General features: G+C 52.8%; 1 protein-coding gene across 1 annotated transcript in view; it reads right to left on the bottom strand.

The window, feature by feature from the left end:
- Positions 1 to 14,776, bottom strand: part of GRK3 (G protein-coupled receptor kinase 3) — a 116,220-nt gene extending 101,444 nt beyond the window's left edge. Inside the window, exon 1 of the mRNA XM_081288477.1 lies at positions 14,471 to 14,776. Within this exon, the coding sequence (XP_081144603.1) occupies positions 14,471 to 14,583 (113 nt within the window). The 5' untranslated portion in view covers positions 14,584 to 14,776. The remainder of the gene's footprint in view (positions 1 to 14,470) is intronic.
- Positions 14,777 to 15,326: the final 550 nt, after the last annotated feature.

Raw genomic sequence — 15,326 nt, 5'->3', positions numbered from 1 at the left:
ACGGTGGCACACGCCTGTAAACCCAGTGACTCGGGAGGCTGAGGCAGGAGGATCGCGAGTTCAAAGCCAGCCTCAGCCAAATGAGAAAGTTGGTGAGACCCTGCCCCTGAGTTCAATCCCTGGTACATCCCCCCCCAACAAAAAGCTATCTGCCAAATCAATCCAAATTTATAGCTAAATAATGTCATGTACAAATGAATTCCAGAATTTCTGACCACCCACCACCGAAGCCTCGAATCCTCAAATCCTCGCCACACAGGCCTCTAGAGCCAACTGCTTTGGAGGTTAGGGTCCATCTCCACTCTTGGGGAGGACAAGGACAGGCACTCACCTGTCATTCCTTCATTCAAAAGATAAACACTGCCTCCCTCGTGTGTGCCAGGCACTGAGCTCGACCCCCTGCCTTACCAAGCCCACATCTGGAGGGGTAGCCCAGGAGTGGACAGGCAGAGCAGATCCAGGGTGGGCGTGGCTTCCACAGGGGCAGCCGCAGAGCGCTGCTCACCATGGCTGACCTGTGACAGTGAGGGACACCTGGCAAGGGGGTGGGACACAGCCAGGGACTGGGCTCTACAAGCACTTCAGCCTGCATCCAAAACACAGGCCACACGGCCGCGAGATGACGGCAATTAAAAAAAGAAAAATACCCAAAGCAAAATGCCAGGCCATAGACAGCCTCCAGCTTTGGGCTCACTTTTTGCAATTATGTGAGAAGAATTCCAAAATTACCACCCGTGACATTAACGTCCAGTTTCCGTGGCTTTTTTAAAGCAAACACTTCTTTGCAGTGACCGACAGATGGGATTACCACAGCAAGCCACTGACTCATTTGATGAACTTGCCACACTCCCTCCCCCACGCGGCCCAGGCTGCTGCCCCTCGGGCCATGTCACTGACACAGCAGCGAGAGCTGGAAAAAAATCACAAACTAAAATGTGTCCCACAGAAGATCACCCAAGGTAAGTTTGTTGTTGTTGTTGTTGTTGTTGTTGTTGTTGTGGTTGTTTTCTATTACAGGTTGAGCATTCTTGATCAGAAAATCTGAAATGCTCCAAACCCCCAAACTTTGGGAGTCCCCGTGTGATGCTGCAAGTGGCAAACCCCACCTCTGCCCTCACGTGGCAGGGCTCGGTGTAATGCACGGGCACTGAAGGTTTTGAATACAGTTCCCTCAGCCTGCGTGTGCAGGGGGCGCCCGGAACACCCGTGGACTCTGCGTTTAGACCTGGCCCTGCCCTGGACATCACGAACCGAACGTACCGCGAGGATCCCAAACTCCAATGAAAATCCAAACTCACGGCTGGGGTGGGGCTGGGGCTTGGTGGCAGAGCACTTGCCTGCATGTGTGAGGCCCTGGGTTCGATCCCCAGCACCACATAAAAACAAATAAACAGAACAAGGCATTCTGTCCATCTACAGGTATAAATTAAAAAAAAAAAATCCAAACTCCAAAACATTTCAGCCCCAGCGTTTCAGACAAGGGACCCGCACTGGTGTTTTAATTGGCGACATGGCGACACTGTCTCCTGAGAACTTCCGTTTCCTGTCCTCACAACCACTGATCTCCTTTATAGTTTCTAGGTTTGGGGTCTGCTTGGGAAAGTCCTCTGTACTCCAGAGCAACAAAAATATATTCCCTCACACTTCTGCACTGTTAATATGTTATGATTACCTCATTCAACCGTCTGGAATTTATTTTGGTGTATGATGTCAGGAGTTTACGACTTCATATGATAGACAGCTGTCAGACACTACCCGTTTTGCTCCTAAACCACATTCAAATATATATGAATATGTACAGCTTTAATTGCTATAGCAGTGCTTTATATTTGTTAGGACAAATTCCTATTGTTCTCGTTTTTCAAAATTCTATTGTTTTTTTTTTTTAATTTATTTTTGGCACCAGGGATTGAATCCAGGGGCACTTAACCATTGGGCCACATCCCCAGCCCTTTTTTATATTTTATTTTAGAGACAGGGTCTCCCTGAATTGCTCAGGGCCTCACTAAGTTGCTGAGGCCGGCCTTGAACTTGAGATCCTCCTGACTCAGCCTCCCGAGCTGCTGGGATGACAGGCCTGGGCCACCGCACCTGGCCTTCTATTCGTTATTTGGCCCATTTTATCAATGAAGAGCAGCTTGTCGGGTTCATCTGGATGAGATGGACTTGAGAACTGACCTCAGCACAAGACTGAGCCCTCTGTGGAGTAAGAGGCGGTGGCTGTCCGTGGGTTCATGTTCTCTCTCACTTCTTAATGAAGTTCCCTGCTCCTCATCCTGGTCTTGATGGTAATGACTTAGTGGGGGCTGGCTCAGGGTAACACATTAGGAAGCACTCATTTTAAAGTAACCATTTTGAAATGTTTTGACAAATTAATATTCACATTCATGCAATTTAAAAATAGAGAGCTGTTAAAGTAATCTTGGGGAGAAAGACTTAGATAGGTGCAGACTGTGGGGGGGAGCATCTGAACCAGCAGCTGCTGAGCTTGAGCGCTGGGGCCGGGGTTTAACAGATGCCTGCGATCTGCCTGGAGTGGGTCAGTGTTTTGCACTCGGGAAGAGAACAGGAACAGAGTTTTCTAAAGTTGACACGCTCGACACGCTCTCCTCCTCGTCCTCCCCTGGAAAGCCACCAGGACTAGAGGCTGTGAATCTGTCCACACTAACTGGATTAGTCAGGACTCTGGTTTGCAAACCAGCTCGTTCAAACTCTCCCCACATCTCCCTGATCAGAGCCACTTTTTGAGTCATCTAAGTGGTTTCCAAGAAGCCCATCGCCTCCCTGGAGTGGGGGGGCTGTTGCCTGCGGTGAGTCCCCTTCTGTGTAAGAGACGGTCACAGGATCTGTAGGCTAGGGCACCAGTGCGCTCTCACGAGATGCCGGCTCCCCGGTCCTGCAGGAAGACAGCTGTCGTCTTCGCACCACCGCCCACTCCGCTGTCTTAAAAATCAGCAAGAATTCTCCACACACAGAAGCGCAGAGGACACCACGGGGAGCCAGGCACCCACCATCCGGCTCTCTTACTGAGATTCTAGATGGTCTCTGTGGTCGACCCCTTCCTGGTCTTGTAAAGCACCATGGAGCAAATCTCAGGTCACATCTCAGCCACCTCACCAGCGCCACTCCAGCGGGGATGAAAGAGCATGCTCTGTGCTGTCTTGCTTGGGGACCTCTTCTTTGGAGACCTTGAGTACTTCAGTTGGCCACTGATGCCGTAACAAACTACCACAAAGCTGGTGGCTTAAAGCAACAGAAAGCCACCTCCCCATCAGTAAGTAGGTCAGAGGTCTGAACTGGGTCTAACTGGGCCACAGTCACAGTGTCAGCGTTCCTTTGCAGAGGCTCCAAGGGACAGCCCGTTGTCCCGCTTTGTCCAGATCCTAGGGGCTACCTGTGCTCCTTGGCCCACAGCCCCTCCCTCCACGTCAAAGCCAGCAGTGGCGGGAACTCCTTCTCAGGCCCTGTCACTGACACTGGCTCTCCTGATAATCCCATCCTAGGGAAAGTCACGAGTCGACCAAAGGAAGATGTGCGACATGTCCACCCTAACAGAGCTTCCAGGAGCCGAGGACTGGGCACAGCAGTCCTGACGTCTCAGGTAGCCGCTGGAGGGTGGAGCTCACGCTACAGATGGGGAGAGCCGACCCTGGTTCCCAGGTGCCCCAGGCTGAGTGGCTTCACAAATGGGTCCTGACACACCTGCCCCGGTGTGAGCTCAATAACCTCTCCCTGAAAGGTTCAATATGCAACACGCCCCATGTTTCCATCACGATTTAGAAATGGACCATGAATGAGTATTGGCTTTAACGAAAGAAAGAAAGAAAGAAAGAAAGAAAGAAAGAAAGAAAGAAAGAAAGAAAGAAAGAAAGAAAGAAAGAAAGAAGGAAAGAAAATTCTTTATGTATCTAGTGTAAACTCAAGTTGTTCAACTGGAGTTTATCCATTTGCCTACAAACAGGGAGAAGGATGGATTTTAATTGTGTGTTTTTAAATAAGGTTGGAGCCAGTGCAGTGGCACACGCCTGTTATCCCAGAAGCTTGAGAGGCTGAGGCAGGAGGATGGTGAGTCCAAAGCCAGTCTCAGCAACTTAGGCAGACCCTGTCTCCAAGTAAAATACAAAAAGGGCTGGGAATGAGGCTCAGTGGTCAAGGGCCTCTGCGTTCAATCCCTGGTGCCAAAATAAAATACAGTAAGTATGGAGCCGGGTATCACTCAGTGGTGGGACACTTGCCCAGCATGTGGCCCTGGGTTCAACCCCCAGAACCACTAAAAATATTACTAATAATAATAATTAAAATAAAATAAGGTGGTGTCTAGGAATCACAGAAGGATGCAGCTTTCCTCAAGTCATAACAAGGCCACCACTATTAATTGATCACTACCCTGTTATTCAGCGTGGAGTCCACCCCGTCTCGTCCTCTAGGGAATGGTCCAAGTGTTTGCCACTGTGTGGAAGTCTCCCATGAGGCCCCCCGGCTAGACCACCTGCTGGACCTCCGGAGCTGTTCCCCTTTAGGAAGCGAAGACCCCGCGGGTTCAGAGTGTTCCTGGTGCCCCTGGCGGGGCTCCTCCACCCACCCTCCTCCCCCTGGAGGAACGGCCGTGGACACAGCTCGTCCAGCCACTGGAGGTTGCCCTGAACCCACTGGCTGGGCAGTCCGGAGGCCTGGGCTCGGCTCAGCGGTGCCGCGTCCTGTCACGGTGGCCTGGTGAGGAACCTCTCCTGAACCCGGCTCCTCCTCTACAGCAGCGATGGCAGCCTGACCGGCTCTTTCCCAGACCCTCCACATAAGGAGAGAGGCCTGGCCTGGAATGAAGCCCAGGGCCACACCTGACGCGGTGGGCCGAGAAGCGCCCAGGGCCTGGGCCGGGCATCCCAGGGTGGCTCTGTTCACTGTGTGGTCAGGTTCAGCGGAGGCCTGCCCACCAGTGACAACCGCAGACGAGGGGTGTGTAAGATGAGCTGTCACAGAAGCCACCAGAGCCCAGGACTTCAGTGTTGCAGGTCAGCACAATGCGGACCCCGGAGGGACGGCTTGGCCCCATGGCTGGGGCTGAGGAGCTGTCCTCTGTCCACCTGACCATGCGCCACGGCCTGTGCTCACCAGGCCACCTCTGATGACCACCTTGTTTCCCCACCGGGCGCTGGCAAGACAGCAAGCCCTGAACAGACTCAGGCCTCAGGCCATTGCTGAGGGTCTGCGGAGCCGGCTGTCCCTGCATGGCCAGAATATGCCTCTCCACATCTCCTCGTGGACACGTCTACAGTCATTTTTTTTCACTTTGTAAATTTCTACCTACTGCAAAGGATAATTGATTAAAAAAAAAAAAAAGAGTTGATTCATTGAGACTACAAATCACTGTATACAGGATTAGTGGGGTTTTTAGAACCCAATCATCAGGGTGTGGTGGTGCACCCGTGGCCCCACCACGCGGGGAGGTGCGGCAGGGGGCTGGAGCTGGGAGTTCAAGGCCAGCCTGGGCAGCACAGTGAGGCCTGTCTAAGCGAGCTCTGGCTCCAGTCCACGCTAGTGGAATAAACTCAGCCCTCATCACTGGGCTTGAGAAGTGACGGGCTACACGCAGCTCTAAGTGACAAGCCCAGCTAGTGGGCCTCAGCATGCCCTGTGGGCGCTGGCCGCTATACACCCCAGAGGAGTGGGGGACATGGGGGAGTGGGGGACAGAGGGCCGAGGGCCCAGCTGGGCTGCTGGGCACTCCTCTCTCTTCCACCATCGCGTGTGCCACGTCGGATCCTCAGGAGCTCACAAGCTCCCAGAGTCTTGACCTAAACCTCTAACAGGAAAGAGCGTCCACCAGAGTCAGCTCTCCCCACAGCGTGACCTGAATTCGGTATTAAATAATTAGAAGGGTCAAGCCAGCATCAACACAGCGATGATCGCAAGTCTTCCACGTGGAGTTTAGAAACCCGTCGACCAAATGACTCGATCCTAAGAAATCCCCGTCCACAACGACCGCCACCTTGTTTCATGGGGGCAAAGTCATGGTGGGAGAACCGTCCTGCTGAGTAGCAGGGACCGCCGGCGTCACTCTCCCTAACACACGTCCACGCATCCCCCACGGACCAGCTCCACTGTGAAGGGAGTTGCAGAACCACCACCACCAAATCCCTTTTGCCATTGTTCAGGGACTGGGGTCGGAATCCAGGGCTCCCCCGAGCTGGGTGAGTGCTCCCCACCGAGTACCCGCCCCCTCGTGGTCTTCAAAGAAGGTAGATCCAAAACCTCAGCACAGCCTGAGACATTCTCACAGCAACGTGGAAGGCTGCAGTATTTAACTGGAGAAAAGCCATTCAGGTACCTGCTGGTTCGTTTTTATCTTAGACCCAAATCAAAAGCAGAAAAGTTTATAGAAATAACCAGAAAACATAAACAGATTCATGATCTTCCACACAAGATAATAAAGATCAGTGAGCTGACTTAATCACCCAACATACAAAATATTAAGAAGATATGAAGACTATTCTTCAAAAATGTTTTATTAGTTGGTTGCAATGGCACACACCTGTCATCCCTGCAGCTCAGAAGGCTGAGGCAGGAGGATCACAAGTTCAAAGCCAGCCTCAGCCACAGCGAGGCCCTGAGCAACTCAGTGAGACCCTGTTTCTAAATAAACGCAAAATAGGTCAAGGGCCCCTGAGTTCAATCCCTGGTGCCCCCTCAAAAAATATTTTATTGTTAAAATCAAAGAAACCTGCAATCTTCCCTGGCTAATGGGATTTTATGTTTTTAAACACCTGAAACATTCTCAAAAGGTGACTTTCAGAATAATTGAAACTCACCCTCTCCCTAAAACATTTTGGCCCATAATAATCTCAAACCACATGGTGCCCAGGTTCCTTAGCACTCAGCAAATGGCCGCTGTCTGATGCATGTGTGACCCACACCTCACTCCCGAACTCTTGCTGACACAGACCCTGACCCCTCGGCAAACGGGCATCATGAAGGTAAGTCGTTCAAGGGGCCCCCAGTGTTCTCTACACCTACACTTGAAATAGGTGCACTGCCAGTTGTGTCGTTACTGAACTGATCATGAGGCTTGTACAGATAGCGCTTTAGTAACTTCTGAATCACATCGTTCTTTCTGGCTGGGTAATGTCAACGCTGACCGCGGCGAAGCAAACAAACTTCAGCAGGGTACGTGGAATGACTGAAGGAACTAGGACAGCTCTAGAACAGCCACCGCAGACGCGAGGTGCTGCCTTCAAATGTGTGATGCTCTGTCCCTTATGGGAGGGACTGGCCTTGTGCTGCAGGACCACAGAGGGACACAGGAGGTGATGCACAGAACGTCTCAGCAGGCTGCTTTCTCACATCCAGAGTGTCAAGGGGGCTCACTGGAGATGCTGTCCATGGGGGCCTGGGCTGGACTCTCTCCGAGAGCTCTCCCAACGCGCAATACTACAGTCCTACGCTGCTAACGTGGAATCTGTGGAGGTCCTCGGAAGTCGGGGTGAGTCACCTGGGCTTGACCCCCTGCAGCCAGCTGCTGTTACTGTGCGACTCCGGGTTCGTCTTCCTGGAGCCAAGACCTGCAGGGCATGAGTCGGTCTCCTGGCCGCCTGCTCGCCCATATTTAGGAGCAGCCTGCCTGGGAACCCTTAGCCACCGACACACCAGAGCCCAGACCTGCTGATGGACAGACGGACCCATGGAAGAAGGAGGGAAGGCAGGAAAGAAGAAAAGATCGGAGTGAAGCAGCACATGTGGAAGGTTCTAGACTCACAGGCCATGACAAGCAGCCCAGAAAAAAAAGGGGGGGGGAATTTACCCACTCGCAGGGTGAGGGTCAGCATTCGCTCTTCTCTGCTGACCAACAACCCTGCTTGTCAATCCCAGCCCCCACCACCTCTCCCAGAGCACGGGACTGGGTCTCCTGGCAGGACCCCCTGCGACCTGCTGCTCTTCTGTGCCTTAAGGTGCGGTCACATCTCCTCCTGCACGCAATCCCCAGGACAAGAGCCCCACACTGCGAATTAAAGAAGACTCCTGTCAATCATTCCTCCAACCTTTTTCCTTTGAGTTATCTGTATCTGAAATTGAGTGTGAGTAATTCAAACGTTTTCCGTGTCTAGGAATGTGTGGATTAAAAATGCTCATGAGACAGAGGTTTTTATTAGGACACGTTTACTTTCAGAAGTGAATAAATAGTGTCTGTCACCCGCAGGGAAGCCGAGCACTGGATCTTAGGGCTCTGCTGAGGTCCCGTGGCAAGGTGCCAGCTGATTCAGTTCTGTGCCTCTTGGCTCCTGATCTAGAACCTTCTCTGTTAGCACAGAATGGCAGGTGGCAGGGATGGCGGGGACAGGTGGGTTGGGAGGTGGCAGGGGGCCTTCAGGCCACAGAGCAAGGAGGCCTGCGCTGGCGTCTTCCTGCTGCAGAGGCCCTGGGAGAGGGAAATGGCAGCAAGGGAGGCCAGGCTGGGCGCAGTGTCCCGCCACCAGGCGCCAGCATCGGAGCGGCACAGCGCGGTCCCAGCAGCCCGCCAGGCCTTTCCTATAATGCCACACACAGAATTGCAATGTGCTTATGCTCCAGCGGAAACATCGATGACCCAAAAGAAGACTTCCAAAATTAGAGAACACAGTTACAGGATGAGTGGAACCGAGTGGTCACTTCTGCCCTTGGGGCCCACAGAGCAGCCAGAAGAGGCCCAGGGGGCTCCGGCTTCTCATGGATGATGAAATAGAAAGGAAAGGAGGAAAGGAGAAAGTGGGAGGGGGAGAGGCGACCGACTCCAGCCCCATCAGCATGCAAATGACGAGCCATGTAAATGACTTCGGCCACAGTGTCCAGAGAGGGGCAGGGACCGGCCGAGAGGTGGTGGGTCAGCAAAGGAAGATGGCTTGAATGGAAAGGGACTTTTATTGCTAATCAGGCCAAATAGCATGGCCCCTGGTTGCTCTTTCCCAGAAGTGGGGGCCAGGAGGGGCGGTCAGGCTCTGCTTTCTTCTGGATTAAAACCCAGGTAGAAATCCAGACCCGCTGTGTGGACGCCAGGGCTGTGGCGGGCTCTGGCAGGATTTCTCATTAGCACCAGCCAGATCCAGATCGCGCTCCTGGTGTTAAACACAACAGGCGTTTAACCCTCCTGCGCCTCGCGGGAAACCAGGAGCCAACTGCTCCTTCACTTAGCCCTGATCACCGTCTGCACGGGTCCCCAAGGAACAGCTGTTCTCCAGCAGAGGACAGTGCTCGCTGTTCGGCAGCTGACTGGGATCATCATCAGCAGGTTAAAAAAGAAAAAAATAAAATAAAAACTGTGGCTTCATCCACTTCTTACAAAATCAGATGCCAGGCTGGGCACGGTGGCACATGCCTGTCATCCTAGAGGCTTGAGAGGCTGAGGCAGGAGGATCGCAGGTTCAAAGCCAGCCTCAGCCACAGCGAGGCCCTAAGCAGCTCAGTGAGACCCTGTCTCTAAATACAGAATTGGGCTGGGGGTGGGGCTCAGTGGTTGAGGGCACCCGAGTTCAATCCCTGGTACCCCACCCCTCCAAAAGAAAATCCGAGGCAAGGGCAGGCTTCTGGTTTTGGCCAAAAGGTTCAGCATGGTGAGAAGGGCTAGGCGGGGTGCCTAAGCTCACCCACCCCCAGGGCTTTCTACTGCTCCCTGGGCTCACCTTCCCCCTTCCCAGGACAGGTAGTTGCCCGTGCCACTCACCTGGTAGGTGGAGTGGGGGGAACATGAACTGCCTGCCAGAGGGCAAGTCTCAGCACAGGACAGTTACTACAGCATGACCTGCGGACGCTGAACCTCTTCCCTTCTCGGGGCTTCAGGCCTGGAGGGGTCCTGATTCCTAACGCTCAGCATCCCAGGGCTCTGCTTGCCCTCCACCCCTAGACTGGAAGAGGCCCGCCCTGCCCTTCCCCGCCCGCGGATGCTCTCATTTCCGTCTCCATCCTTGCCCACACAGATGTTTGGCAAAGCCAAGTTCAGTGTGCTGGGGAAGCTCTTGAGGAGGCTGACTCTAAGAACTGATTAATTAGGAGCCGGGACTGCCTGTACCTCGAGAGCTCCACCGGGCTCTTGACTCAGAGCGTTTCATAATGCTGGACCAGGGCAGATTCTAGGTCCGAAATCATGGCCCTGGTACATCAATTTCTAAGAACTGACAGCTACACACAACCCTTGCCTCTTGAAGTCCCCGGCACAAATTAACTTTGACCAAGAATGAAATAAGAACTGAAAGGTCAGAACAAATTACCTTTTGAATCTGTGTCTTAGTGGGGGAAAAAAAAAAAAAGAACAGCTCTGTTCTAGGATAGACATGTTCCTCCTGAGGGTTCTCACCCTTTCTCCCCACCGCAGCACTGGGACTCAAATCCAAGGCCTCCTGCATGCTAGGCAAGTGCTCTGCCACTGAGAAACGTCCCCAGCCCTGTGGATTCTTTTAACATGGGCCTTTGGGCTCCAAGTCAGGCTGTGGGGTCAGAAGAGTGCAGCCAGGGAACACCCTCTGGTGCAAATAGAGGAATATTCCCGTTATCCACCAACCACTTACTGATTAGAATCCCCAAGTTACAAAATGAACTCATTTCCACAAAAGAAGAAAATGGCACCACTTAGAACTGCGCCACTTTGTGAGATCAATTACCAGTGGTAGTTTTAAGAACAGGAAGATGCAAACTACCATATTACTGTGTTACCATGTCTGGAAGAGTTCTTCAAAGGGAGCCATTAGCAAATTATTACAAAACACTTAGAGGGCATAATGTGTTCTGTGCATGATAATACAAGTCCTCTGAATGCTGCTTGTCCGTGGCTAAATAGAATCTTCCAGCAATTGCACTTGAAAGCAAACATCTTTCTTGACTCAACTCTGTTTATTTCCCACTGGACTCCTGGAAGGAAGGGGCTGTGGTGGGGTTTGTCACAGTGCTCCCATGCCTGGCTCATGGAAATGGCTCTACCACTGCATACTGAACCAGGGCATTAAACAGTAGAAAGAATCTAAAAATGTTCTTTTCAGATTTTCCTATCATTTTGTGTGAATCATTGACATGACAAGCTTTGCAATGGCTCATCCAAAATTTTCAGCATTCAATAAACAGAAATGAGACTCCTGGGGAAAGATCAAGTTCTGGTTATTCAACTTCTTTCGACTCTGTCTGATAGCAAGTCAGTTCGATTTCATTCTGTTTGGAAAAGGCTAACAGAGAAATAGAACCTAAGGCAGAACTGTCTTAACCACGCCAGGACTTAACTGTGGTCCTCTGCAGGCCTTCGCTTATGAATTAGACCCAAATACAATCAAAAATTCCTTCTTAGACATGGTGTCCAAGAGACCCTTGCCTCTTCATGCTCCTGTTTGAACTGGTCCTGCACGGTGAGTCCATGGGTCACCACTGATCATTCCCAATAGGTCCCATTAGCAGCTACATTAGCTCAACAAACGTCTCAGTAAACGAAAGCCGAAAGCCGCTCTGTAATCTGAACAAATAGTCAGCTTTTGCAGGATTTACGCTCATTGGTTCCTTAATTGAATAATGTGTCAACATAACAAAATGCTTGCCTCCTGCCGTCTCAGGGAAGCCGACTCTCCCCCTGGACTAAATGTTCCACTTCCTGAGGCTCCTCCAACAGGCGGAGGAGGCGGGCACCCAGACTCGGTGGGGCTTCCTTTAAACTAGTGAGATGGTGCTTGGCCCTCAAGTTTTCTGTTTAGGACTGTGGGGGAAAGCAGAGGTACTGAGACAAGGAAGCACAGGGGTACCAAGTGACTTCAGAGAGTCAGCCAGAAATGAAAAGTCCATAGTGATCCACCAACATCTCGTTAAGAAGTCGGTGACACATTCAGATTCAGAAAAGTCCAATCTCAGCACCTTTGTCAAGAACACTGAAGACGGAGGATCTCGTGGCCCCCTCCAACATGAAGCTGAGGAAGAGTCTCTGGTAACTCTTAAAGCTTTGTCCAGTCCCTTGACCCACAGAGTAAAGAGAGGCACTTGGTAGTCACCATGCTGAGACGATTTAACATGAGTTAATTTCGGGTGGGATATAAAAACTTCCAAACCCCCCTCCCCATAGAATAGATAGTTCAGCTGAGAAAAAAAAATCTGCCAAATGCTTTCCCCCATGATCCCAATGTACCAGAAGCCAAGCAGAGCCGAGGAGTGACTATTACTATGTAAACGGTTCTATGACAAACTAGAGCCAAAACCATCAGATAAATACAAAGCCAATTAGAACCCTGGGAGGAGGCTCCCTTGGCCTAATTCAAGAGCCTGTTTGAAAAGTAGCAACAGAATAACAATCACCAAAGGGCCCTTTCCTTCAGTTACTCTCCTGTTGACATTCCTCAATTCTAAAATGTCAAGAGAAATAAACTCTTCATCACCAGTTCTCCCCTACAAACATTACACCCCCCAAAAAATACCCCTGAAAAACACAGGCTTTCACACGAGGAAGTGGGTACCCTGAGGCCCATAATTGTGTTCCTAAGAGGGACACTAAAAAGCAGAAGTCACTTTAAGTTCAAAATACCAAGAAAAAATATGAAGACAAGAGCCTAATTTTAGTGATATTCTGTACCCCTCCCCCCAAAAGAAACGGCTCAGGAGTTGAGATTAACTGGTGTTTTATATAGAAACCCTATATATTGAAGACTTCCTGGCCTTGTTGGAAAGGCAGGAGAAAAACAAATCAAGCATCTTTATATCACATTCATGGAAATGTATAATCATTGTTGTTGATGATGCTGTTTTATTGAAATCTAGGATTGGGGTAGGGGGAGCTTGTTCTCTAATTTCACATTTGCCAGAAACATTAAACAGCCCTGATTCCCCATCAGCTTCAGCTATGTTCAGCTCTAGGAGTATCCGGCTCACAGCACTTGACGTAGCTTATCAAGAGCAACACACCCTACAAGCCAAAAATACCCAGCAAGCACGTCTTCATTTACACCATCTGACTTTTCAAAGCAAATAACTCAAAGGGATCCACGTCTTCTGGGTCACAGGGCTCATGAGTGCACTTGGAAACCCACCATCTGGTGATTAGGGACCATCAAAAGAGTCTGCTAGTTTCTTAGGTCAGGTCAAGGTTGAGCTCTTACACCTAACACTTGAAGGACTGGTGATTTCGAAGGGAGAACAGCCGAGATCCCAGCACTTTACAGAATTGCGTGGGTTCTGCTCCATCTTACAGACGATGCCTCTTTTCACCAGTGATTCCAGCCAGAGCTATTCTGCACCAAGGAGTCACAACTCACCATGCTGTTCCTTGGGAAAGAAGCTGGGGAGATGGACTCACTATTAACCTGGCGCACAATCTCTTCTGGACTACTGCTAATAACACGAACTAGGAAAACCCCAAAACTAAACCAATCAGAGTAGAATCAATAATAAATCACTTGAGATAAGATGACTTTGCATGGACTTCACCAAGTGGGTGGCCAATTCAACAGGACCCCTCCTAGCTAATTTAACAACAAATTCCTCTCTGGCATCACAATTCCATTTGCATTTTTAAGCGGATCCCATTTCAACCTTTTTTTTAAGAGATTCTTTTATTTTTTCTTAAATGGACCTTTACTTTGTTCATTTATTTATGTGTGGTGCTGAGAATTGAACCCAGTGCCTCACACATGCCAAGCAACCACTCTACCACTGAGCCACAACCCCAGGTCCCCATTTCAACCTTTTTAAGAAAGTGCCACCAGGAGATGTGTTAAGAAAACCAGCTCAGGTGACACAATACCAAAAGAGAATGTTGAGTAGGTCAAAATACATTCATTCCTGCCTGGGGCAAGAGAGAGGAACAGGGCACAGGGAGCTGAGTAGACAGATGGACCTCCAGAGGCGCTAAGGCTGAAAACCGCAGTTTGAATACCTGGGACAAAAGGCGAGCAGCCTGCACTCCTCAGCGAAAGCGCGCAGAGGGGGCGGAGGGAAGGATGGAGTTGGAAAGGAGGGCAGCAGGCACCGGGGAAGGAAAGAGCAGGATGGCTTGATGGAATGACAAGCATGTGGCAGAGGGATCCCTAAGGATGGGGCTTAAGGGGAGAACAAGGGTGGGATAGATGCGGTGACAGAAATGGGCTAGAATGGGGACAGGGATAGGACAAGAAGAGATTCGGGCAGAACCCTAAGTACGGGGCTAAAAAGGCGGCCAGGAAAAGGAGGACGGCCAGGCTGGGGCAGGAGTGGGTGGCAGGGATGGAGCGGGTCCGCCAAGTCACAACCGCGTCCTGGCCAGCCCCTGCTGGGGCGCTGGCTGCGCGGGGCGCACTTTGGAGCGCTCTCTCCTCGCGTCCCCAAACAGCGCTCCGCAGCCCCATTTCAAGGAGCGGCAGGACGAGGCTGGCCCCGCAGCGCCCGCTCCCGGAGGTCAGCGGCCGGCCCGGGGCAGCGGCCACCAAGCGCCCGCCCCTCCCGGACGCAGGGGGTCGCTGGCGGTCCCGGGGCGGCGGCGCGGGGCCGCGCGGGCGCGGGGAGCCGGTACCTGGGCTCGGGCAGCACGATCTTCTTGCTGGCGCGGGCTGCCGGCGTGGCCTTGCTCTTCTCCATGGCCATCAGGTAGCTGACATCGGCCAGCACGGCCTCCAGGTCCGCCATGTTGGCGAGCGGCGGCGGCGGCGGCGGCGGCGGCTCCTGGGCACCGGGACGGGACGCGCTCCTGCCGCCGCCGACCGCCGCGCCCCGACGTGGGGGGGCCGCCCCGGGGCAGCCCCCCCGCGCGCGCACCCGCGGCCCGCGCGCGTCGCCGCTCCGCGCCACCGGGGTCCCCGCGCGCACCCGCGCTCCCCGCCCGCCGCCGCCGCCGCCGCCCCGCGCCCGCGCCGCCGCCCCCGGCCCGGCCCCAGCCGCTGGGGTCCGCGGGGAGCGCGCGCCCAACCGTCCGTGCCCCTCGCGCCCGGGCCACGCGCCCAGCGGTCCGCCCGCGCCTCCTGACCAAGTCCCCACGGGCACCCTCCCCTCGGGGTGGCCACGAGGGACTTCCTCCCTCCTCCTCCTCCTCCTCCTCCTCCTCCTCCTCCTCCTCCTCCTCCTCCTCCTCCTCCTCCTCCTCCTCCTCACCCGCTGCCCAGACTTCCCGCCCCCAGCTCTCCGCACTCCCAAGCCAGGCCTTCCCCGAGGAGAACCCTGGGCTAGATGCCCGCCACCCAAGGGGGGATGGGGGAGGTCCTGAGCCTCAGACGCGGTCGTTCTCGAACTGGACACTGTCAGCCAACATCCTCCGGGAGGTCCGGGGTGATCCCAGAAATGCAGGCGTCCCACCTGCCCACGCGGAGGATATAAGCCATCCGTGGTCCCAGCCACCTTTGAACAATTTCCAGCGGCCCGCGCCCCCAGCCTCT

Source organism: Spermophilus citellus (genome assembly GCF_964194105.1).
Source record: "Spermophilus citellus genome assembly, chromosome: 3".
Taxonomy (NCBI): domain Eukaryota; kingdom Metazoa; phylum Chordata; class Mammalia; order Rodentia; family Sciuridae; genus Spermophilus; species Spermophilus citellus.
Note: the sequence above shows the minus strand (reverse complement) of the source record. Positions and strands in the feature narration are given on the sequence as shown.